Source organism: Hydractinia symbiolongicarpus, chromosome 12 (assembly GCF_029227915.1).
Source record: "Hydractinia symbiolongicarpus strain clone_291-10 chromosome 12, HSymV2.1, whole genome shotgun sequence".
NCBI lineage: Eukaryota > Metazoa > Cnidaria > Hydrozoa > Anthoathecata > Hydractiniidae > Hydractinia > Hydractinia symbiolongicarpus.
The window spans coordinates 17,787,411-17,813,961 of NC_079886.1; the positions used below are offsets into that span (position 1 = coordinate 17,787,411).

Consider the following 26,551-nt stretch of genomic DNA (forward strand, 5'->3'; position numbering starts at 1 on the left):
CTACCTGCTGCATATAGTAGCTGGATAGTGCCGTGTCACAGCTCTTACTCTTGATGACCTCATTATGAGAGGAGGAAGGGAAGGAAAGGGGTACCACCAATTTCAATTTATTAAAAATAAAAAAATTCTGAAAAGTGCAGACCCTCTTCCTATTTTAGGCCCTAGATGAAAACACACCCACATCCATTTCCTAACACCCTCCCCAATTATCGATACCTGGGTTAAATTCCACCAAATAAAATAAAAAAACACTTTTTAACAAAAAATATTTTTTTACGTATAAATACATGTATAGATTATACACAAATTACAAAACTACACACAAAATTAGCGCCAACTTTTGTCAATAACCTTCTCGACGGACAGAGAGGTCGGGAAGGATTCAGTCGGCATGTTTGTTTACAAGACGAGCGAACACAAAGAAGTATTAATTTAAGGCCAAATTGGGGTACAACAATTTAATATAAAGCATCCCTTTAAAAAAGCAACGAATTCGCCGGACTTGTCGTCTATAAGTGGGCTTATACACGGATTTTTACAACTTGTTGATACTTTTTAACGAACAAAACGAAAAATAGAAAGGACGTGATTTGTAAATGTCCCATAGTCATCACTGGTCAATGATTGCCTCGATAGTTTGATTTCGTTACCTCGATAACCCAAATATTGTCTTGAGATCATCAAGGGTAAGTTTCTGTGATTTTCCACTAAAAAATGAAGAAAAGAAAAAGAGTTCCGATTTTTTGCAAATCCCTTTTCAAGGTTTTTTTTAAATTAATTTTTTTCTAAACAAAATTGTTTGGCAATTTCCTGACCTTATATAAGAAAAAGGAAAATTACCGCTTTTTTTTTAAATCCACAGACTTTGAAAAACTCATTAAATGTTTCGCAATTTTTGCCCAACAATAAATTATTTAGCTTTGAGATAACACCAAATGAAACATACCCATATAAAACACTGTTGGCGATCGATTTCTTTTTTTCTTGCAACTGCACAATCCTCTCCTCAACTGTGTTCACACACAAAAATCTAAAAATGCAATACATATCTCGCTTCACAAAAATAATATAGTAATGATATTGTGGTTTGAAAATTTTGCGCGAGAAATAACTTTCAATAATCTTTCGAGAGAACCGACTTTTACAATAAGCAATGTCATTTTTAAATATTTTTTAATTTAGAAAACACAAATTATAGAAATCAAAAAGAGCGAAAATTAACTTTCACGAGTAACCTTATTTTAACATATTTCGAGGGCAAAAACTTTTGCGATTAAGGTGGTGGTAACGCTTTTTAGCCGTTCAAATAGATGGATTTTTCAGTCAGTGTGTTATCAATACGAACTTTCTTTATTATTTCCTGAAAATATTGGTTTTCAGGCACATAGAAACGAAATTCATAATTTACTGCAGTTGAAAATTCCAAGAGAGCACTTTACGATCTTGAGTTAATAGAAAAAGTCAAAATTCCACAAATTTTCTTGATCTTTCCGAACTAGAAAACATAAATTTTCATTTTAAAAGTTTCATAAATGCATTCTGAAAAAACATATAGATTGATGTAAAGGTGGTAGATTGTAAGCTAACTTGGTTAACTACCTATGAATAACGACATCTTTTTTCTGGCCAACTCGGTATATCCTATCACACGCCTGTTCTTCTAAAGCAGGATTCCTAAAATAAACAAAACACACATGCAGGCGAATTCAAATCTCTTTAGATTTAAGAAGTGGACGTTTCTTTGTGATGTACTAAACGAATGTAACCAAAAAATAAAATGGAACAAGACCTTGAAAGGCTAACACAACAAAGTGCGTCTTTACCATCAACCAGCTCAGACACATTGCAACTTTTTTTCAATTTTTTTCAATCATCTTAGGGTGCGTGAAACAAAACCCATGTAAAAGGGACAGTAGGGATTAATTATAAGAGGTTAATGTGACGAGTTAACAAGAATTGTTTTTAAAATATTTGAATTTTGTCTTGTCTATCTTGTCTATATTTTATTGCGTTTATGACTGCCCCAAGACATTAACTCTTTCACTCCACCATAATATTTTTTTGTGTGTGAACAATAGTTTAGCTATAGCAACCATCAACCAAAGATTACCAATGCTGATCAAGTAAAAATAGATTATTTCCACCAATCAAATTCAAGCCAACACCACCAGCTTTTAGAGACACTAACATAACCTAAATAAATAAAAATATTTCTTCAGGCACATAAATTCTAAAGATATGCAGTTGAAACAAAATAACAAATTAATAAATCTTATTTGTCTATTTATTTGAACAATAGATAATATCAGGAAACTAACGAGACAAAAAAATTAGCGATCACGGAAATAACACGAAGGAAATTGACGCGAATGCCTACAACAACTAATAAAAAAGAATTTGATTAACGTGATTTATGATGTAACTGACTTACAAAGAGCACTAAAATAACGCGAATTAGAATATATGTTTACAGGGTGACCACTAATAAAATGAGATCAAAAGTAAGGACATTAAGGAGAATTACGGAGACAAATTGACATTTTTTAGGATATTGTGCTGTAAACTACGGAGAAAACCAATTTTAGTTTTTTATGTTTTTGTGTTACATACTATGTTCTATGATGAGAAAATTATACATATTATACAATTATCTATATTATAATGCCCGTATACGTCTGTCCGTCCGTCCGTCTGTCTGTCACGCAAAATGGTAGCTTAGCTGTGACTGCCCGTATACGTCTGTCCGTCCGTCCGTCTGTCTGTCACGCAAAATGGTAGCTTAGCTGTGACGGGCGAACCCGTGGATTTTTCCACGGGCTAACGACTAGTACATATAAATTATGCTCTAGGGAAAATATAGGATTTCAGGTAACAGAGAAATGTCTTATTTCACTGGTGATGAACAATCTATGAACACATTTCCAAAAAAGTTACGATCAGAAAAATTAAAAAATAAGGAGAAATCCAGGAGAATAGCTAAAATTTCAATTTTTTTAAGTACATTTAAGTACTTTTAAGGAGATTTTTTTTCTAGGGTTATTTAAGGAATTTAAAGGAGTGGTCCACGAAAAATCAAAAAAAATGATTTCATCTTATTTTATCGGAAATGTTTTATTTATTATTATAAAAAACTTTTTTTAAAAAAAAGTTCTTTTTTTTCTTTTATTCGGCCCTTTTTTACAATCCTGTTTAAATAGCCGTGACGCCATAGTTGGCGAATGATTTTTTTGTGTGTTAAGACAATTCAGCAAATAGAATGATATTCTGGGGTATCCAAGATCGTAATTTCATAATTAGAAATATTTATTTTATTTTATTTTCACATATTATATATTATATATTTTTGTGTTTATTCTTCCGAGTAAAGGACATAGACACCACCCTCTTCAGGGAAAACTTGTCTTATTTTTCATACAACACGCGACGGTATAACTCGGCGATTGCCTTTTCGAAGTCGTTAGAAAACGAACCAAATGAATTTGGTTGTAAGCAGCAAACCGAAAAGATTTGTTTGTAGGCGTGTCTTGCAGAAATTTCCCTCTTATCTCGTGTAAGCATATTAAAACGAGACAAAGTTGCTTGAAATCCTCATTCTCAGTTACACATTTTATTCCTAAAAAAACAACGGATATTTGTACGATACATATCATTATTATATCATATTTTAACAATACTTTTTATGTAGCTTAATCATATTTAAAAAAAAATATGTTTAAGCACATATACCTTGGAATTGTTTGTCTGTTAATACATCCACTTCCGTGCAACAAAGACAATCAATCTCCCTAGTTTCAGTCTTGCAGTTATCACAATTGCACCATTCGTTTCTCCAAACACGAAAACTTTCCCAATGTTTCACTAAGAATATCGCTTCTCTCTCAGTTACAATGTTTTTATTATCATTATATTTATTGGTCTCGAATTAAAAAATGTTGCAGCCCTGTGCCTGTAAAAAGCTCATCAAAGGTTTCCATCTCATTATCACCGTCCTCATCTTCTCCAAAATTGTTTTCTTCTTCAATAATATCATACTCTAATTCTTCTTCGCTGTGTCTGTGTTCATATATGTGATCTGAGTATCAAGCTTTTCTTTCTCTCTCTCTCTCGAAACTAACATCGCCAATTATGACGTGACAGCAAAAGGTCTCAATAAAAAGACAATCTTTGCGCATTGATTAAAAGATCAATAAACAATTTTTCGAAAAAAGAATAAAAACTTTATACTAATTGAATAGCGGAGAATCCAAAGAACAAATAAAAAAAATCGAAAATTTCGTGGGACCACTCCTTTAAGGAGGAGTGGTCACCCTGGTTTATTTGGAGAATAAGCTTACTAACAACCAGTTTCTCGTGCTTTCTTCAAAAATTTTTAATATCAGCTGTCATGCAGCCTGACTTAATCACATTAAGTTCGTGAACCGTATTAGGACAAGAGTACTTTTTTTTTCGTCAATCAAACGAGAACGGCGTATGCGTGTATGGAAGAGCATTGTATTGCGGTTGCTGGTAATATATTTTTAAATTTAATTACAGGTTTTCAAATTAAAAAGAAAAAGTATAAAATATAAAAATACTTCATTTGTTTATAAAACCTTTTTGGGCATCCCCATTATCAGTATAGGTTTTAAATTATCTAGTAGCTCTTTTAACGTCCTGTATATTTACGTTACGTTAACAAGGGGCATTTAATTAACGCAAAGTTTAAAAATTCGCGTTAATTTTATGCCTCGTTAATTTCCTGAAACAAGATAACACGAAAAAAGAAACTTTCATTCTTACACACCTGTGGATTTCTCTCAGTATTGAACAACTCCACTAACTCCGATCGTTTTTTCGCGTTCACACTAGAATAAAGCGCAAGTATAAACAAAGTGAGTTAAAAAGCCTTCATGTAACTATACCGTTAACAAAACTTAAATTTACTTGTTGTTTATACAACAAAGGAAGCTTACAATAAGAAACAACTTAACAAAGCTTAATGTCAGTCGCAAGACACTTTTGGATATACCGTAAATGCTCTAATGAACACCCTTCTCCCGCTTAATAGCAAAAAAGGGCGTTAATTAGAATTTCACGAAATTAGAGAAATCTACGAACTCTGATGTCGAAGAGGCGAACGCGGACTTCAACCTTTCGGATGAAGATTTTGCGGACGAAGAGTTTTGTAGCTGTTGATTAAAGGGGTTACGAAATGATTGAATAAGCTCAATCTCCGCAATTTTAAAGAATAAACGTGTAATAAACGGACGACTCAAAAGGTCAAGGTGCAAGAAATTATGCACACTTTAGAACCACACAGACGTCTAGACAACCTGTTTATAATTACTTTTTATGATGAATTTTGCCACTTTTTTTATTTTTATTTTCTAAAAAAAAAGAAAAATTTTCCTTCAGTATTCTTTTTTAAAATATATTAAATATCAATAAATCGAAGGTTTGTTTTGACGAGGGAATAGAGACAACGCGAGGAGCTGTATTGTTAAAAATGCTATGTTACTAGAAAGTAATAAACACCTCAAAAAAGATTTTAAAGTCATTGTTCTTGCTTGGACTGGCTCTATGTACAACAAACTTATATGTTTCTATGCAAAATTCCGAAGGATATATCTAGCTAGCAAGTTAAAAAGTTTGAAGTTTATTTTATTAGAAAGTTTGAGTTAAAAACAAGGTAAGTGCTTATATCGAATAAACTATGGATATCCAATATATGGATATTTCTTTTGTTTTCAGTTACATTTGTTGCTGTTGTCCTCAGTGACCATAAACTTTTCCAGCGCTGTTAGCTCGACTTTTGTGGAGTCACTAAAGTCGAAAACCGACAGACGTTTCGTAGCCCCTTTAATATCACAGAAAAAAACATATTTTGAAGCATAAAGAAGTAAAGTTTTTATATAAACACTTTATCTTCGCGCCCTAGACATTTCAAAAATTAAGTTAACGTTCATAATGTTAAGTGGGTCTTTTTTTAACAGTTAATTTAAGTAGATTTGATTACTTTTTAAAAGGATTTTTCACATGCTTTAGGAAATTACAGTAAAAATTGCATAAAAACTGGGAAAAAGAAAATTCGAAATTTAAAAACAGAATTATCTGGGCGAGAAAAGAAATACTGTTTTTTATGCTGAATCCAACCTTAAACATGAACTTTAGGTGATTAAAAAAACACGTCGCCTGTCCAACTCTCACTTAGCACAAACACAAAACTACATTTATACAAAACAATAGAACCAAACAACACACAAATTGAAATCGTTTACAAAAAAGAAAGTAGGGAGGGGTCTCCTTTCATTAATGTCCATAATTTAATAGCTGTGGTAATTCCGTTAAACATTTTGGGCTGGCGTGTAATCATACCCTTACCTTCCAGTAATAAACTCAAAGTTAAATCCTTCATTCTTCAAATGATACGCTATTGTGTCTAGCATGCGAGTCCATTGCGATACAATAACGCTGAAATAAAAAAAGCGAACCGCATAAAACAACAACACTATTTAAAACAGCCTTTTTTCAACATGTGGAATAAAAACCGCATAGAACTATAACTAACTGCATATAGACTGAAGCACATAAAAATCTACCTTTTTCCTTCAGTTGGTTTTTTACTTATCTCTCTGAGACAATCCAGTAATGCTGATATCTAAATAGATGAACAATCAAATTAGTGACGAGTCACTATGATTTTTTTCAAATTCCGTAAACTCGTTGGGAAAATAAAACGTACCTTGGTACTCTTATAAGTTGGCTGCAGTTGAACTGGTCGACTTTCCTATTAAATAAAAAAAAAACAAGTCACAAGAACTATTTTTTTTAGTTCAAATATAAACGATACAGCTAGTTACTGGTAATAAAGTAAAAAGTCTTCAAATAAAAATATGTCAAAGATACAATGTTAATATTTTCCTGAAGGCCTTCACTTTATTTAATCTTAAGCCTAAATATTTTTGGTAGCTGTATTTCCTTATTCTGGACTGTTATAACGATCGCAAAAAAATTTACACTGATGGCATCTACGGAAAAAACAGGTTGTCTAGATGTCTATATGGTTCTACAGTGTGTATAATTTCTTGCACCTTGACCTTTTCAATGGTCCGTTTATTACACGCCATTCTTTAAAATTGCGGAGATGAGCTTATTGAATCATTTCGTAACCCAGTCTAAATATTCTTGGTAGCAATATACTGAACCTTCAAAATGATCGTACGTTTGTATTGATACTACAGAAAAAAGCACTTACTTTAAACAATGGACTATCTGCATCAATAGAAAGATTTCCAAACTGTTCATCCAATGGTAAATCGATACCTTCTGTTTTACATAATTCACTATCCAAAGCCTATAAAAAATTACTTTCGTAAGATCATGATAACTCCATTTTCAAGAAATGTTATAAAAAGACAACACATTATATGTTGTCTCGAATATAATTTAAACTCTGCCATAACCGCTCTCCTTTTTTCAAAAAGGTGACAAATAGGTAAATTTTCCAGGGTCTGTCTGAATCCTGAATAAAACGTCTTTCCAATAAACCATGAACTTCTTATGTGTAGAAAATTTGAAACATTTGAACGAATACAATAAATTAAAACAGTTTCATGAGCCGAACAAATTTAAAAAACTTCCACGACCTAAAAAAATATCAAACATTTCCTGGCGTTTACTGAATGAATCATCTCCTAGCCAACCTTAACACAACACTCTACCACAGAGCATATTTTTTCATTGTATCTTAATGAGAGAATTTCTTACATCACACATTAAACTGAGGTGTCCACAGCACTGCCGCAATCTTAACACAAGCACTAGAAGACATCCAGCATTTACAGCGTTCACACCTCTTAAGCCAAACACAGACAGAGCTTTGTCAATATCCATTCCCAGAACAGTGGTCGGCATTTCATCACTAGAAGATCTTCTCGGTTGAGACGTTGTGGAGTGACCGCCATGGCGAGTGTCCAAAAATTGTGTGAACATGTTCCTAAAAAAAAATTTATATTTGATATTTTTCTTTTCATCCCATTTTATCCCATCTTATTGAAAAATAGGTTACAAAATGCACTGCAGGCTGGGACATGCAAGAAATATTGGCAGGTTTTAACATCTAACGTTTATGAACCAAAAATAGACAACATACAACACGAACTGTTAGCAAAATTTGGCGGAATGATGGATGCACGAAAAGTAAAGGCATGAAAATCAAAAGCGCGTGAAATTTAAGGCGCGCAAAATTTAAGGGAGATTTAAGTATTCTAATGATTTCGCGAATCACCAAATGCCATATTAAATAAAAGACCAGAATAATTTCTTAATTGGTAAACAAAAACGGCTTTAATGAACGCCTGACAACCTGTCAAATTACCGCTCGTGTAACAATAACAGATAGAGCAACCTCGTCCCCAGGATTGTTAGGCTTTTTATATTTAAAAAGTCCTGGGGACGAGGTTGAAGATAAAGATAAAAATGAAAGTAGACATGTTAGTTACCCAAGTTTATTTTCTTTTACCCTCTTTCTGTTCTTTTAAATTCTTAGAGTCTATAAACTTTATGTAAAATTTTATAAAACTAGGGTCTGTTTGTCGACATTTCCATAACACAATTTCCGGCCTCAAATAAGATCCTCCAAGGAAAACTTGAGGAAAAATAGATATAGAAAAGTCATGAAGGTCCAAGCTTTTATTTTGAGATTTAGGATACGTACTTCGAGAATTTTTGGAGGACTTCGTAAACAGCCATTTCATCTTTTGATAATTCTAGTTTGTGCAAAACACTACTGCGGTTCGGTAACGACACCTAAAACAAAACAGATTTTCAGGACTGTAAAAAACATATGGAAAAAAGCTAACAGATAGATGTCCTAAGGAAAACAATAGCAACGAACTGTTGGTTCACACTTTTTACGAAATTCGAGAAATCACCAAATTCAAAGAAGCTACTTTGTGCAGAATTAGATTTAGTTCATCCTAATGAACTAAAAGTTTGGAATAAGTCTTGAATAAGTACAAGAAAAAATCAGATTTTTAATACTGCAAAAACACGATCAAAAAGCAGCTGATATTCTACAGAAACAATTAAATAATAATAGGAAATCTTTTGTCAAAAAACATTTCAGAGAACTTCTTTTCGCGATTTTGACACAAAATTGAAAAATTAAAATCGGCAAAATTCAAATTCTAATACCTAGTGGGATGTTACAGAAAAAAACAAATTAGTTTATATATATAAATATAAAAATAAAAAACATTCGATTTTCATTTTTATATTTTAATGAAAACCTTGAGTCGCCAAAATAATTCAGCGAAAGTGCGTATGTCAACCGCAAAATTAAATTCTACGAAAATTTCTTTCCTTAGACAGAATTTTGGACAGAATAAAATCTTACAGACAAGCTACTTACTATGGGTTTGCCTGTCTTTGAATCAGTTTGGTCTTTTGTACGGCGCAACAAAATGCTGTTGACAATAGAATTCATTCTTTTCGTTCCACTCGCGTTCTTATTGTCCACCTCTCTCTTCCAAACTTTTAGTTCGTCAAAGGGAGAGACTCGAAGAAATTTTACAAGTGAGTACAAATCCATCGTTTGGTTTTGTATAGGGGTTCCTGTTACTATCCAACGACTCTCTAAAAGTTGAATTCAACAAATTTTAAGAAATTATATAGAACGATTTTGTGTCAAGTATTTTCTGCTGATAGCATAACCCTAAGTATCATGCCGCACACATATTTTTTTATAAGCAGCCAGCTTATATAAGCAACTGTACCAAAATCTGCAAAATTGCTAAGCAACTTTTGTATTCGTATAAGCCTTACTATAGCAGGATTGTTTATAATTTTATTGTCCCATATTTTTTGATACTTTTCTAAGCAACTGTTAAGCAATCATTAAGCAATTTTTGTATCAGTTTACAGGTTTTTTGAAGAACTCTGGTGCCAGGTCAAAAGTCAAGTTATTTTTAAAAAAAGTATATGTACTATACGTATGGTACTACAGCAAGATACAAACAGCTCTATATACTATGCTTCAGAATCGTTGACTGATATATGTCATGGTGTCCTTAGGTTGATCAATCATTAAATTATGTCTGTATTGTATAAAAGCAGGCAATAATTTGACTTCAATACTTCACCCTTCCACAATACTTACCTCCTTCAAGAGCACAGATAGCTATAGAGGTAGCAGTTTTGTGGTTTTTAATATTGTGACCTTCATCTAATATTATACGCCTCCAAAATATTTTAAACAGGGGTCCTTCTTCCAGTTTCTTCGGAGCAGTGGAATCTAGCCATTCTGATAAGCCAGCCTAATTATACAAAACCAGTATACCTATTATCTAATGTGTTTGATATATCTGAGTTCAAAGATCAATCTACCCAATCAGATTTCAATAGAAATTCTTTGGTCACACACATCCATTTTAACAACGTAAAAATCCTTGGTTACATAGCACAAAACAGACCATACAAAATACATTTAAATTCTACTGAACAGACAAACCGAAATAATATCTTCAATACATTTAAATTGTTTTTATAAAACATGAGAAATGTTATAGGTTATAAAGTGGATTTTTATTACAAAAAACAAAAAAAAAGATATCCAAATTGAAATTGGAACAGACATACCTTTGGTTTTTCCTTCTCCTTTTCAACAAATGGTTTGCCTTCTATACTAACTATGTTGTACGTAGTTAGAACAATGTCATGAGCTGCTAATCTAAAAACGAAACCTTACATTGAAAATATCTACGAGGAAGAAACCTCTTTGCGGCGGAAACTCAAGCAGAAGTTTTCACATAGAGGCTTTATGGTTCCTACAATGTCTCACAGATGCGTTCTCCAACCACCGTTTTTTATAAGAGTAGGGTAGTAAAATCTACAAATAAATTTACCATATACTTAAAAATTTTTGAGGTACACTTAAAGTTTCAGTGTCACCAAAACAGACTTAAAAGATAAAAATTACATTGTAACATACAAATTGATGTGAAAAACAAGGAGACACTGCATCTCTTTTCTAAAAGTGAACCTCAAATGAACGCCGTATACCTTTTACTCTTTTCTTATATTAAAAAATTGACAGTATACCTTTTCACTCTTTTTTCTCTGTTAGAACCATGATATAAACAAACACGCAATTGTAGTTTTTTCACTCTTTTCTCGATTTCTTTGTGCCACTGATGAACCAGTGAAGCCGGACATATCACCACAGTACATCTTGAAAACTGCAATGTTGAATCCGACCCTAGTTCTAAATCACAGAAATGTTAAAGATCCAGCAATGGACTCAGTAACACAAGAGTGTTAAAATTACAGACACTGGTAAAAGTTTTCTTGATAAATTGGTAATAAATATGGCACACTCCCTTAATTCAGGAAGAATACAATATGGAAACCAATGTAAGTCTTAGGGATTGTAAATATTTAGTCTTTAGAAAGTCACCTAATTTCATAATTTAAAATTACAAACAGTTTAAGTTTAAAACAATTTCACCTCACAGAAAGACACTTTTTATGGAACTTTCTTCTTATTTGAAGTTGGACCCTAATTACAAAAAATTTTTCTACAAAAAAAATATTTTCACGGTTATTAATGGCACAAATAAATTTTCCAAAATTTCTCTCCCATCTTCCCTTAACCTAATTCATACTTCATCCTCCTTCCTATATAACTTTTTTCATAACTTTTACATGTCTCTAGTTACACCTTGAAATTTTGTTATCCTTTTCCTAACTTTTATTTAGCTTTAATCTTTCAGAAAAATTTTTTCTTAAAAATAAGCAAGATATTTGAAATTTTGGCAAATATTTGAATTAGGTGAAATTAAGGAAAAAAAATTTTCTGAAAACTTATTTTATCATGTTTATAGCAATTCCTTAGCAGTATTTTTTCTTTGTCTTTAAGGTGACTAAATTTGAGGTAATTACACAAATCTTGTAAGAATCTCAAATTTAAGGTATTTTTATATTTTTCGGGATTTGATGACGTCATTGGAAAAGATGCCACATCAGTAACCTTTTAATTAAATCATTACTTAAGGCCTGGGTACTAAGTTTTAAGCCTTTTAAACAACAATTGCAAAAAATCAAAAAAGGCCAAATCAGCACTAACATTTAGGAGTCCCCAATTCGGCCAGCAATGTTAAGATAGATTTATGATCTAACTCACCTTGAATTTTACTAGTATTGTCTTGTTTGCTTTTTAAGGCAAGTGAGATCATGGTTAATGTTTTTCCAAGTCCCATATCGTCAGCTAGGCACAGAAGTTTGTAAAAAAAGCAGCTATTACAAATCAAAGATAGAAAAAAGGCAGTTAGAAAGGTGACAATCGATTTTCTTTCTAGTTAATGTACTGTTGATGAACAGCGTTGTTTATTTCTGAAGAAATTAGGAGATTATTAAAAGCATTGAGATGCTCTAATCATGATTGTTAAAACCTAAAAACTCAGAAAAACAAAGCTAGTTCAAGACATAATAATTAAAGTACAATTTTTTTACATCAAAACATCAAAAACAGGTAAAAGTCTACCAAACACATACCAAGTATTCCTCCAGAGGGGATTTGTTTTTCTCTCCATAGCAACCAAGCCATTGCTTGTCTTTGATGAGTCATTAATGTCACACACAAGCCAATCGGGTCTTCTGCTTCCTCTGCAGAAGCAGGACAAGTATCAAGTGACCTGCAAATAAAACGATAAATGCTGTAGAAGTTCTCCTAAATTAGTAAACTCTAAAAAGATTAAAAGTAGAAGTATTTCAGAGGTTTAAAATTTGAATTTACTTGTGCAGCTGTTCAATTGCTCCTTTTGTAATCCTACCGACTTCTTTTAGTCTGGTCTCTGTCATTCGGCCACCAAAAAGTGGGGCTGATCGGTTTTGAGCTAAATTATACAGACTTCCTGGATGGTCATATCCAATGTTTATCACAGAATGTGGTACTGGAGCTGCCATTGATGGCAAGGCAATCTTCAGTGGAGCTTGCGGTAATACTGAAACAAAACAAACATCTATGGTATATATGTTAAATTTCCCGTTTCTGTTACAAAAACCAAAATTTTTTTTGTCATTTCAGAAAAAAGTAGAAACAAAATAAAATTAATTATGAACTGAAAAAATAGAGATTAGAAGTAAAATCATTCAATATTTAAATCTTTTATAGTGAAGCAGTATCACTTCTAGCTGATTTTGATTAATACATTGACATGACAGAACTGATGTGTCACACCTTTTTGATGTCCGTGCATTTTCATTTCCCTTAATTTTGAATTCAATAAGTCAATATTGGATCTTATTTTTTGTCCTCCATCAGGAGCATGTGGACCAATCTTTTGTAACAAATTCTAAAAATAATGTAATATAATTACTGACACTGATTTAGTCTAAAGTACCTCTATCAATGACTTACAGTTTGTTTTTTGATTTCAAGCTCAATTGACTCAATTGTTCCATGCAGAATGTTTTTTGCAGGATTACTTGACGTGTGGTATTCCATTGTATTCTCTGATTTTACCTCATCTTCTTCATCACTACTTATAATTTCTATTGTGTTTGAACTTGATTTTTTATCTGTAGGATTTGAATCAAATGTTGCACTTTTATTTGATGATGCACTGGAATTCATTGAGCTATTTTCTGAAACGTCACTGATACGCGCATTTCTTGGAATATGAAAAACTGAGCGAGACGTATCAAGGTCAGCCAAATTCTCTTCACTGAGTTTAGTAGTGTGTTCTACGGCACTTTCTGATAAACAACTATCCCGCGGTATGTGAAACACTTTAGATTCCTCTACATGACTGTCTTGTAAAGAACTGTGGGAGTGATGGTCACCTTGTAATTGCTTTGATTGTTGACTTTCGATTATTTGTTGCTCCACAGTCGTTTTATCCTTGAAATAATGTGATTCTACTCTTTTTTGTTGACCTTCAAATGCATTAAAAACCTTTTTCTGTTTCTCTTTTAAAGTGTGTGCATAATTTTTAATGTCTTTCAGTTTCTCCCTAGGATTCACCACACCATCCTAGACAAGAGAAACACTTAATGGGATCCCGATGTACTTTTACAAAATGGAGTTTACCTGAAATTCCCAATGACATATTCACGTTTTTGTTAAAAATTCATGTGATTCCGGTTATATAGCTTTTTAAACATTTTTTTTTTTGATTAACCACCATCTTGGCTATCTTTTTCGCCATTAAAAATTTTCATACTAGCTCTAGTCTTTTTTAGTGGCATGTGAGCCAATTACGTTTATTTTGTAAGTAACACTATTACTAGCTGTCATAATCAAAACAGATACCTTTACAAACGACCACTTTTCTTTAAAAATTAAAAATAATTCTGCATAAAGTTCTCTGCAAATAATTTTTTACAAAAAATAATAATCGTACAGATCATTTTTTCATATCTAAGCAATCAATCGAAAAGTTAAATGTGAATGATTTATATATCAAGGGCCTTTCATTTAAAAAACAGGTTGTCGTGATTTTTATTTCAAAGGACTTTATTTGAAACGCAGGTTGTAAGAAGAGGGGTGGGCGTAACCTCATCAAGGGTACAATACCAAAAATATTCCCTCGCTTTCAGGTGCTGCATGCATCGACACTGCATTTAACCTCAAAAAAATTGTTTAGAAAAAAAAAAAGATCCAGTACTATACCTGAAAGTTTTAAAATAGTCATCATATTCATTATGATGAAACATAAAACATTTGTCTCATTTCATATAGTAATTGTGTTTGGGATGGTTACCATACGTTTTTACGTATCCCGATTCAAGTGTCGACTAAAAAAATCAAAAACTTAGTTGGATACCATCCTCGTTCCCTCGTTTCTGCTTTAATATCAGAATGGTGAATGAACCATATATCTGTCTCGTTATCTCGATAAAGAGGCAACAAGCGCTGAGATTGACATTGGGAAAAGACAAGTCCCCTGAGAACAAGGTTGATATTAGTTCGTTATTGCTAACTGATGAAAGCAATCCCCTGACGGACATATTAAACTCTAGTATACTGTTGGAAGGAGAATTAGTTGGCTCTATAGCGCTCCAAACTGACAGTTGACAGTTCATTTTTATTAGAATGCAAACAGATTCTTCCAGTTTTTTTTGTACATAGCTGACGCCTCAACTAACGTTAAGGAAAACCACATTAGAAAAAAAGGAAAATATCCAACACCAAAAAAAGCCAAACAAAATAGGAAATTGACATGGCGTTCTAATTTTCAAGCAAAATCATTTCAAGTGATAAATGTGAAAGCATCGTTCATCAGGAGAATGATGAAATTTCACATAGTGAGGATGGCGAGGATAGTTATAAGTAAAGGTAGTTATGAGAGTGAAGGTAGTGATGAGGGTCTAAGGGTGAAGGTAGTGATGAGGGTGAAGGTAGTGATGAGAGTGAAGGTAGTGATGAGAGGGAAGGTTGTGATGAGAGTGAAGGTGGTGACGAGGGTTAAGATAATGATAAAGGTGAAGGTAGTAATGAGAGTGAAGCCAGTGATTATAGTGAGGGTAGTGATGAAAGTGAAGGTAGCGATGAAAATGAAGTTAGTGAAACAAGACATATGATATACGCAAACAACTTCGCGAATAAAGTTTACAAAAAGCTGTCTATCAAATTGGGATTTTTGTTACGAAGTTAGACACGACATTTTTACTATTCAGATACGCAATAATATTTGTTACACACTTATTTTTCAAAATTGATTTGTGAGACCTTCCTGAACGGAAAATTCCTCGAACTTTTAATTTTCGATGGGTCCGTCTTGGGTGAACCGACTGACAGGAAGAAGAAAGACCACAAACCCACAAACCCCAAAATTTGCGAAATTCATTAATTGAGTTAATTCTGCCTACATTCACTTTTAAAAAGTTTGGTGGAAACACCTTTATTTACTAGTTAGTTAAACAAGTGTTTTGAACACTTGTCTTATCTTTTTAAAAAAGAAAAAAGAAAAAAAAAGTAAAAATAGTTACCAAGATGAGATTCGAACACACAACGACTCCCGTGTCGGTGCTCAGAGAGGCAAAAATTTCCATTCTTGTAGGACACATTTGCGTTTTAATACAAGCTCACGAGCTTGTAAAGAGTGAAGGTAGTGATGAAAGTGATGAGGGTGAGGGTAGTGATAAGAGTGAAGGTGGTAATAAGGGTGATGATGGTGAAGGTAGTGATAAGGGTGAAGGTAGTGATGAGGGTGAAGATAGTGATGAAAGTGATGAGGGAGAAGGGAGTGATAAGGGCGAAGGTAAACAAGGTAGGCAAGATTTGTGAGGAATTCAAATTGGAGTTAAAATGTAAATATTGAATAAACTGTAAACAAAGACATTTCTGTAAACAAAACCATTTTTTGTATGTAAGAACAATTTGTAAATAGCGAATCAGATATTGAATTAGATGAATCAGTTGTATGTAACCATAGTGATGGAAAAGATTATTTTCCATTTAACCACTCAGAGACTATCGCCAAGTTTAAGTGTTTGGCATGGATTGTGAACTTGACCTTTTTATCTGATACCGTATACTACCAAATGACACTGTCCTTTTTCCCGTTACACAAGTCAATAATTAGAATGGCATGAAAAAGGAAGGTTACGAATGATTGCTAAAAAGATTGAAAAAAGAAGGTGTTACGATTGGCATTGTCTCAATGGACAAGCATCAGCTTGAACATCAGCCATCAATTTGACCAATAGGATATTGCCAATACAATCTGCAAAAAATGAGCAACGCATCAAAAAAAAAAAAAATCCAGAGACAGCTTGTTGGAATGGGTTCCTTCAATAGTGAACCACTGTTGGTGGAGTGTAACAACAGCTGCAAAAAAACCTCAGGTTTTTTATGACCAATTTTCTTCAATCATTTATCATACCGTAAATGGGTATGAATGGGGTGGTTGTAAGTACTTCAAGTGTTGTGAACACAACACTATCCCAATTGAAAAGGCTGAGAGAAAGAAATGGTTTGTGGGAGGGAGTGACAAACCAGTACCTTATTATTGAAATACATTAAAAAGCAGTACCATTTTAAACAAGACTATATGTACTTGGTGCGTACTTGGAGGCATTAGATACAAATTTTAACACTTGTCAAAATCAAGCCAGAATCTTTCAAAATTCAAAAAATTAGTTGCTTATAAAATATATGCTAAGAAAAGATGCGATCACCTGATGGTGATGATGCCGGGCAAGGAAGAAGAAAGGTAAACCAAGAAAAAGGGTATTGGCACTGAAAGATCGAGAAGATAGAGACAATATCATTGCACAAGGGAGAGACAGTCATGATTATCTTAAATTTTTATTTGAATTATGCAGTACAATGGACTTTTTTTCTATCTTAAATACCCTAATCTTAGTACCATTAAGTAACTTTAATGTTATATTTATATCTTTCTCGAACTCTCCCAATCTGGAAAAATTATTCAGTCCTTTGAAAGGTCAAGATAAAGAGAGTCCACTGTATTTTCAAAACCTTTGTACAAACAATTTTTGTGTTTCACTAATAATTGAACTATAACAAAAATTTACTAATCTTCGTCAACTCCACCTATAAACTTCCAAACTTCAACAAGCTCAGAAACTGCATTAGCACCCTCGTGCTTGCCTTTAAAGTAAACATATTTCCCATCAGCTTCAGGAAAAGTATCTCTGATTTTAGAGACAGCGCAGGCATATAAACCAGCTAAATTGTCGGTAAGCAGCATACCTATATGTTCTATAAAGAAAAGGAAAGTTTTTACCCACAAACATATCTTTTTTGAATTAGGCTTTACCTAACTTGAATGTTTACCTATTTGGAATATTTTTTTCGGAAGACAACCAGGAACCCTCTCGGTCATTGAGGCTAACCATTTCAGACCATAGTACATAATGATTTAAACACACCACTTCGAATCCTTCGTGTTGAGTAATACATTTTACTTCTAGTAATAAAAGTCCGTTATCAGAAATTAAATTGTCAGGAAATACTGCTGTCTGAAACAGGATCTTTTGAGATAGCAAAATATGCACTAAAGCGCATTTTTAACACATTGCGAAAGGATACTGTTTACCTGGTGAAAGTTTTCTAAATTTAATTTCATCGATTTCTGTGCAACACAGACATTCGCTATTTACTGGCATCTTTCTGCATAATAAGCATTTGCACCAAACGTGTGCTTTGATTTATGGCAATGTTTTGGATATCGTTATCCACTTCTTTGTCTTCATCAACATCCTCCCACTCATGGTCACATTCTACACAAGTTCTTTTATTTTTATCAGTTGGTTCAAACTGATACGAATTAACATACATCTTTAATTAATGAAAATGAAGAAAAAGCATGTCAATTTGTTATTAATGATTATAAAAAATGTTTCAGTGTATGCAATTTGTAAAGCATTTACAGTGTGACAACCCAGCCTTACGTGGTTTGTAAAAGTGCAATGTATTTCAGAAGTAAATAAGCTCGGGGACGAGGTTAAACCTGTGGCATTGATGTTCGTCCTACATCTTGGAAAAATACCATAAGAAAAAAAACTTTAATTAGACAGCAACTTCTGTCTCCTACTGTGATGTGGGATGCATTGAAGCAGTGACCTTCAGCAGTTCTTTTCTATTGTTTTTTTATCCCTATATCATCCAGAGTGACTTAGACCTGGAAATGAGGTTGGAAATACCAAAAAAATTTCATTACTCAAAAAACAAACTATTCCTACAGAGATTGATTTGGAAAATAGGTTTAATTTTTGGAAAATAGGTTAAATAATTAACTTTTTTGCAAAGGCATAATAATTGTTTTTGGCTATGAAAGTTATTAATCATACTGAATGAAAGTCATTAATTTGAGCCTCACATTAATATTACGTAACAGGGTCACGTGCCACTGGTATGAAAACTTTTAACAAAGAAAAAGGTCAAAGATAAATATTTAAACAGCTATATCTGGAGTCACGTGAACTTTTAACAAATAGAGAATATGTTGTTGGGAATTTCTCGTAATTTCAGGTAAGTCCAACTTTGGGATCCCTGTAAATAAACAATGGAAAGCTGTTGTAATGCTAATATAAATCACTTTCACAATAAATTTGGGTCCACCTGTTTAAGGGATCGTCCACAAATTTCGTCCCATTAACGAGACGCTATAAGACGAAAAAGTTAAAAAAAATTCGTCTCGTTTTGTTCTTAATTGAAATTGAGACGATTTAAAAATCGTCTCATAAATATCAGGAGACGATATTTTGTCAATTCGTCTCAGAATAAAAAAAGTGGAACAGAATATTTTAAGACGAATTGAGACGAATTGAGACGCTGCGGTAAAATCACGGAGACGAATTGAGACGAATTAAGACGCTGCGGTAAAATCACGGAGACGAATTGAGACGAATTAAGACGCTGCGGTAAAATCACGGAGACGAATTGAGACGAACTAAGACGACAGGGTTTCTTAAACACGAAAATTTATTTAAAAAGCTAGTGTTTTTTAAAGTGGTTTTAATGTATTCAGATATTTCAGATAGCGACAGCGACCTAGATTGGTTGTTTACGGACGATTCTTTGTCCGATGATGAAAATGAAGATTACATCAACGAAATTTTACAATGCGGTAAATATTTATTTTTATCTCGTCGTAAAATTTTCAGCAACGGTCTTGAAAACAAAAAAATATATAATTGCCCAATTTATCTTGTGATTTTTCCGTAGTCATGAGAAAAAAACTACTATAATTATAAAACTATATATTTTCTTTATTCGTAAATTTAAAGCTCGATGATGCAAAATCTTTAAAAGATTTGTTGTTTTTTTACCAACAACACACAAATATTCGAAAAACCTCACTATTTTAACTTTTCTCTTCGCACATGCCGGTGTGAGCATAAGAAGTAAATAATAGCAATTGAAGTTTGTTGCAATATTGCTTCTGAAAATTACGAAAAAAAACTATTTTTGCTTTATTATTTTTGTCAACTTGCACTGTTATATTAACTTAATGTATAATTATACTTATACAATTGATTATGGTGGGCTGCACATTGCAAAAAAAAAATTATTAACAATTTTATGTGACAGAAACGGCTTGTCAGAAGCAAATAATGTTCCGCAAAAAAACTGTGTGACGTGCGGTTGCATTACGTAAAATGATTTCAGACAAATTAGATAGCCGCTTGTTTAGACACTCAGTTGAGCAGCCTAGTGCCCATGGATTAAGATTTGAATCATTTTTTGTAAACTATCACAAAAAAAAATCAAATGGATAAACTTTTTTCCTTTAGCCTTCAATTTTGTCAATTCAATACGCGATTTGTTTTATAAAAACTGCGTTTTTAAGAGCGTTGAGGCTGAGATTTTGCCAATAATTAAGAACATATTAAAAACGTACTCAACCTGAATTCCTTCACAGATTATAAGAACAAAATAATGTATTCCAGTAATCTTTTTTTGTTTGCTTGAATTTTTTATATTTTGTGCTGGACTTAAACATATTATCTCATGTATATAAATACATAAATTTCAGAAACTTTGGGAAAAATATATCAATAAGAACAAATAGAGGCTAAATTCTGAAGTCGTGTTCTTACTATTAAGAACAAAATAAGAATAAAACAGACTGAAAGTCTCAAAAGTAAGAATAGCCAGCCTCAAGTCAGATTTTACTAAATAAACATTAATAAACTTGTTTAGTAATCACTCGCGTCATTATTTGCATTTATAGAATAGTCTTTTTCTTATTTTAGCTTCAAAAAAACGAGGCAGACCAGCGCTACACGAGCAACATCCGGGCTTGGTTCCATGTATCGCATCCTACATAAGTCAGAACTCGGCCGAGGCCCATTTGAGGCGCAGAGACAGTATTATGTACACAAATGGTGTAAGCTTAAAAGATATTGTCTCTCACATAAAAAGTACGCTCGGGTTAAATGTGAGTAAGAGCGCAGTGCATTACCTCATGAGACCGAGGAGAAAAAAAACCACTTCGAGCAAGCGTCACAAATCGTTGGTTGATGCACGTGTTCCGCCCAAGCGCAACACGGGAGAAAAAAAGATCCATGAAGATTTTCATTTTTCTTGCTCCCAAGTTAACTTGGTTAATGAGTTAGCGCAGTTATGCAATGAAAACACAATCTCCTTGTCAGTTGACAACAAAAACAAGGTGGATGTTGGTATTCCCGCCACGAGTAGACGTGCGCAAATCCGACGTTATCACATCGAAAATGAGGCTCCCATTTACAATGACCACGACTTCCCCTATCCGAATAGTAAATTAACCCCAGCAGGTTATCAACAATTAAAGGTGAGAATAACAAGATCACGCTCATTATCTCCAACCCGCCAGCCTTTAAAAATAAATAGAAAAAGGTCTTTGTCTGAAGGAAGCAGTTTTCTTTTAAATGAAATCATTAACTCAAAATGTCGAAAGGCAAGTCAGAAAATAAGGGACACCACGGATTGATAAAATAAATAGACGAAATTATTTAGGTCAATTCTCACGTTCCGAACTTTTTTTTTCTCGCATTCTATAAAAAACCTTAGGCACAGAAAGGTCAAAGTAAAAGTGTTTTTGCATACGTATTTAGCTACGTATTTATGGACTGGTTTCTTATAAAAAAAACGTGCATAACGTAAAATGTTGAGATGATTGATTTCCTAAAACCGTGGAAATTTCAGATAAAATTTTTTAGCTCCTTATTCTGACTTGTCTTCGTATTTTAAGTTTTTATTTTAATATTGTTTGAAAAAGAATTTGTTCTAATTTATTCCGCGCTTTTTTATTCTCGCACTTTTTTTATTCCCTTACAAAATAAAATGTCTTACAAAATAAATTTTAGATATTTCTAACTATGATTTATCATAGTTAATAGAAATATCTAAAATTTATTAACTCCCTATTTTAACTTTTCTTCGGGTATAGGTTCAGCATGTTTATGTTTCTCATAACATACTTAAAAAAAGAATCAAACTGATAAAAAAAACGACAACTCACTCGCACGTGTGCTCTGACCCTCTGAAACCAATGAATGAATCACGATTCGAACACAGAGCAGAAGATAAAAATTGTTACATTTTTCTTCTTGAAAAATTCGAAAAGGACGGTTTCTCTTAGCTCCCCAACATAACATTTAAATGTATTAAGTTAAAAAGAGCTAATATACTGAAATGTACGAACCATTACAGGCAGAATACACCTAAATACACCTAAATACACCTGAGAACAAACATCTTGACATAAATTTTGCTTTTATCCCTGATCTGTGTACTGGTTTCGTTTAGTTAATGAATACCATGTTAAGGCTATTTTCTACCTCAAGAAAATTTTCGGCGATTTTTGATTGGCTAATTTTAATGTTTTTCGATGATGTGACGTTTGCGGAGGAACGCCAGCCATTTCGAATATATCTCCCAGTAAAGACGAGCTATGTTTCGCATCTAACTATCTATATTTAATATCTATATATTCCTTCCTAACAACATATTTAAAGAATCCTAATCTTAAAGAATATTTATGGCTAAATTCAGTTTCAGATATACTTACCAGTAAATATCGAAAATAACTCAAGATTCCATCTGTCACGACCAATAATAATATTTTTTGTGAGATTTGTTTCGCTTTTCCACAACATAGTTCCAGCTTCGAACGACGAAGTTTGCTGTGATAAAATGTTGCCAAGTTTGATAAATATACAGACCGTAACATTCAACAATCGAACGAGTACAAACAATGTAGCTTAAGTTAATCAGTAGCTGTGCCACTGCTAGCCAGGAGACCCAGCGTAATTTTTCTTACCACCGGGAAATCGGAGTAGTTAAGGTGGGAAAATTACGCTGGGTCTCAAACGATTTTTCTGCGGCCAAAATCTGGCCGCGCTTTTTGATTGGCTAATTCTATTGTTCTCTGCTCACGTGATTATTATCGGGGAAAGCCCTTTTCATCCCGAATATTCCAGCGAGTGGTTTCACTCACCCTAACAAACATTAGTATTCTACAAAGTTTTTACCAAAGTAAGATTTGACCAAGCTTGGTAAACAACTCACAGATAAATTAAAATGTCCTCCGAAGCGATTAGTCACATTGTTCGATTTAAACTCGGGGTTTCCGCTGAGTCATTCGTTCGCGTCTAAGCTTTAGTTTGAGAGAAACTCATTTTATCAACTGAAGAAGAAAGCTTAGTTAACTAGGCTATGCCACTGCCGTTCCGCTAGAACAATGGAATAATTTCTTTTTCACGGAACAAAATCACGCTGGGTCTCCTGGCCAAGATTTTTAAAGTTTCGTGTTAAACTCACGGAAGTGTTCGAAAATATTTTTCAACTTTTGAGACGAATTTATTATAGCAGAGACGAATTGAGACGATTTGAGACGAATTAAGAAAATTCATAGACGAAATGAGACGATTCGGAGACGAATTTGTTTTTAAAATATGATATTCGGAGACGAATTTGTGACTATCAGGAGACGATATGAGACGAATTAAGACGGTTAAGACACTACAATGTTATCACAAAAAATCGTCTCGTATGAAAGAGTTAAGACGAACAAAACAAATTTACAAGACGATTTAAAATGAGCCGAATTTAGACGAAATTTGTGGACGATCCCTAACTAACACCGAAGTAGCAATCCTGTAAGAAACATTTGATCCCAATTTTTTATTGAAAAAAAAACAACCATAGACCAGCCCGTTCCGAAGGGCTCTTACCTTTTGGACATTGAGGCGGGCCAGTCAAGAAACCCCGGGTACAGGCTGGTGATTTCCGTAATGCGATTGGTTTACACCCAACATAAATAATTTATTTACACATCATAATATATGCAATGATCTGCTAATGGCGGACTTTGTTACAAAAACATTGAAACAAGATAATTTCTGACTATGAGAAATGTTCAAACAGATTGGCTAAAAAAAATGGTGAGCCTAACAGTTATTTTGACAGATTTTCATTGTTGACATTTTACAGAGGCTACGAAACGGCTTTTGTTTTAGACTTGCTAACTATATCCTTTAAAATTTTGCATAGAAAGATATAAGACTGGATTAATTGTACTTACAGTCTAAGCAACAACAATGACATAGCATAGCATAGCATTTTTTAACAAATACAGCTCCTTGTGTTGTCTCTGTTCCCTCATCAAAACTAACTTTTGATTTACTGATATTTAATATATTTTACAGACCGTAGCTTATTTTAACTGCAAAAAGAATACCGAAGAAAATTTTTTCTTTTTATTAGAAAATAAAAACAAAAAAGTTGCAAATTCATAAACAATTCAAATTCATAAAAAATTCATAAACAGGTTGTCTAGACGTCTAGTGGTTCTAAAGTGTATATAATTTCTTGCACCTTGACCTTTCGAGTGGTCTGTTTATTATACATGTAATTGGTAGGAAATTGCGGGGATTGAGTTTATTTAATCTATTGTAGCCCTTTTAAATAAAAATAATGGTTCTTTTAGCAATTTAGCCAGCTACTGTTAACATGTACATAGGCAGGTGTCATTAAGTCATTATAAAAAAAATCTTATTTTTTTATTTTTTTAACTCTTCTGAAAGTGTAGTTTTAGTCAGACCAGCTAATACATCTTTCAATTTTTAACAACTGATGAGACTACTTAACAACAATTTTATAATTTTTATGGTCTGTTATGTCTAGCTAGCAGACACATCTCACTTGTGCAAAATTGAGCATGTAAGCTAGCTAGAAAAAAGTAACGTTTCAAAACAAAATTATTTGGGCCTGAAAACCCCACAAAAATGATTTACTGCTGAAATGAAATTATCCAAAAGACATAATGTGTTAAAAGTCCTTAAAACGTCTGAACCAAAGAAAAAATGTATGTAGCTAGCTAATATACTGGTTATGAATAGCAGCCTGTACCAGGGTCTTGTTAGTCGTCAAGAAAGTGGTAGTGGCTTTGACATCGGGTAATAAACCCTGGGGACGAAGATGCCCATAGATTTATCACTAATTTTTTAAAATAAATTACCTTGTTAACCATTTTAACCAATTCGTTACCACACCAAGCACTACCTAATTCTTTTCCATACATACAACGAAAATAGCACCTAGAGAGGAAGTATAGTTATCTAAGGATGATAATTGATAATTTTTATACATTTTTTAAGCCATGGTGCGGGAGGGGAATTTAGTAACAAACTCGTCTTATAATATTCATCACAGAGCTGAGTGCAGCGAAGCCCAATTCCGCATTAAATTAGTCAAATACAAGAATGATGGAGAGCATATAGGATTTCTGTGCCTTTTGACCCTATACATAAAATATTGAAATTTTGTCCCATTTGACTATATTTCCCAGTCATTCTATCTGGTGATTTTCTGAAATTTCTGAGTAAGCGGGAAAATGTGTTTTTTAACAAGAAGATAGAGGTTTTGTTTTGTTTTGAAGAAGTTGGCCTAGCAGGGATATCTTTTTCTGGGGATTTTGCAAGAAAATGAAGGAAGGGTATGTTGCTGGTATATCACCATTATTGCCATGGTGCGGGAGGGGAATTTAGTAACAAACTCGTCTTATAATATTCATCACAGAGCTGAGTGCAGCGAAGCCCAATTCCGCATTAAATTAGTCAAATACAAGAATGATGGAGAGCATATAGGATTTCTGTGCCTTTTGACCCTATACATAAAATATTGAAATTTCGTCCCATTTGACTATATTTCCCAGTCATTCTTTCTGGTGATTTTCTGAAATTTCTGAGTAAGCGGGAAAATGTGTTTTTTAACAAGAAGATAGAGGTTTTGTTTTGTTTTGAAGAAGTTGGCCTAGCAGGGATATCTTTTTCTGGGGATTTTGCAAGAAAATGAAGGAAGGGTATGTTGCTGGTATATCACCATTATTGACATGTAATGAATCCCTACTCAGTCTCACTTGCAAATTTAGGGTGTGTTGATAGTGCATATTTTCTGGCCAGTACATATCCAATTGAACAATAAACAAATTTTTATCCCCCATAACATATAAGCATATTAAATTAAGGTGATTAAAACTAATTTCTGGTAATTCCTAACAACACGTCTTTGTTATCGTTCCTCAATCCTATTTGGGGATGCAAAAGCATTTTACGTGACAGAATTGTAAAAAGGGCACTGTGTAGACATATTGTACTATTGATTGCTCCATTTCTTCCTGAAATGTATGGAAGAGATTGCTACAATAAAATAATTATATTATTTTCGCATGCAGGTAGAATAATCTAGTTTGATTTCTATATTTACTTATTTATTCAAATTTTTTTTCAGAATGTGAACATTAGTAGCTATTTTTGCGATCATTTACATTCGTACTATTACGTAAAGCTTGAAACACTAATTAAAAAAGAAAATGTACAGGATCATGCATTTTTGACAAATTATTACAGAAATAGTAAAGTTCAAAAGGTTTCTGCTAATACCATCAACCCGCTAATAGGCTAATTTTTTCCGTATCATTATGTGTACATAGCTGGTAGAAAAAGATTTAAAATCTATAAAATTAATTAAACTTCTAAAATTAAAAATTAAAATTCACATTAAATATTACTATCATCTTTTAAGGTATCAAGAAACACATACCTTAAAAATGCACTC

The 26,551-nt window shown here is 33.0% G+C and overlaps 1 protein-coding gene across 1 annotated transcript in view; it reads right to left on the reverse strand.

The window, feature by feature from the left end:
• Positions 1-252: 252 nt before the first annotated feature.
• The window catches only part of LOC130622585 (transcription termination factor 2-like), a 28,937-nt gene continuing 2,638 nt past the window's right edge, over positions 253-26,551 (reverse strand). Inside the window, exons 4-24 of the mRNA XM_057438060.1 lie at positions 24,954-25,032; positions 13,397-14,011; positions 13,217-13,331; positions 12,773-12,980; positions 12,532-12,671; positions 12,161-12,244; positions 11,080-11,242; positions 10,618-10,708; positions 10,139-10,295; positions 9,392-9,615; positions 8,696-8,787; positions 7,747-7,975; positions 7,235-7,333; positions 6,722-6,766; positions 6,579-6,637; positions 6,361-6,450; positions 4,784-4,844; positions 2,111-2,193; positions 1,600-1,674; positions 947-1,030; positions 253-707 (exon numbers count right to left, since the gene is read on the reverse strand). Coding sequence (XP_057294043.1) covers positions 647-707; positions 947-1,030; positions 1,600-1,674; positions 2,111-2,193; positions 4,784-4,844; positions 6,361-6,450; positions 6,579-6,637; positions 6,722-6,766; positions 7,235-7,333; positions 7,747-7,975; positions 8,696-8,787; positions 9,392-9,615; positions 10,139-10,295; positions 10,618-10,708; positions 11,080-11,242; positions 12,161-12,244; positions 12,532-12,671; positions 12,773-12,980; positions 13,217-13,331; positions 13,397-14,011; positions 24,954-25,032 — 2,854 coding nt within the window. The 3' untranslated portion in view covers positions 253-646. The remainder of the gene's footprint in view (positions 708-946; positions 1,031-1,599; positions 1,675-2,110; positions 2,194-4,783; positions 4,845-6,360; positions 6,451-6,578; positions 6,638-6,721; positions 6,767-7,234; positions 7,334-7,746; positions 7,976-8,695; positions 8,788-9,391; positions 9,616-10,138; positions 10,296-10,617; positions 10,709-11,079; positions 11,243-12,160; positions 12,245-12,531; positions 12,672-12,772; positions 12,981-13,216; positions 13,332-13,396; positions 14,012-24,953; positions 25,033-26,551) is intronic.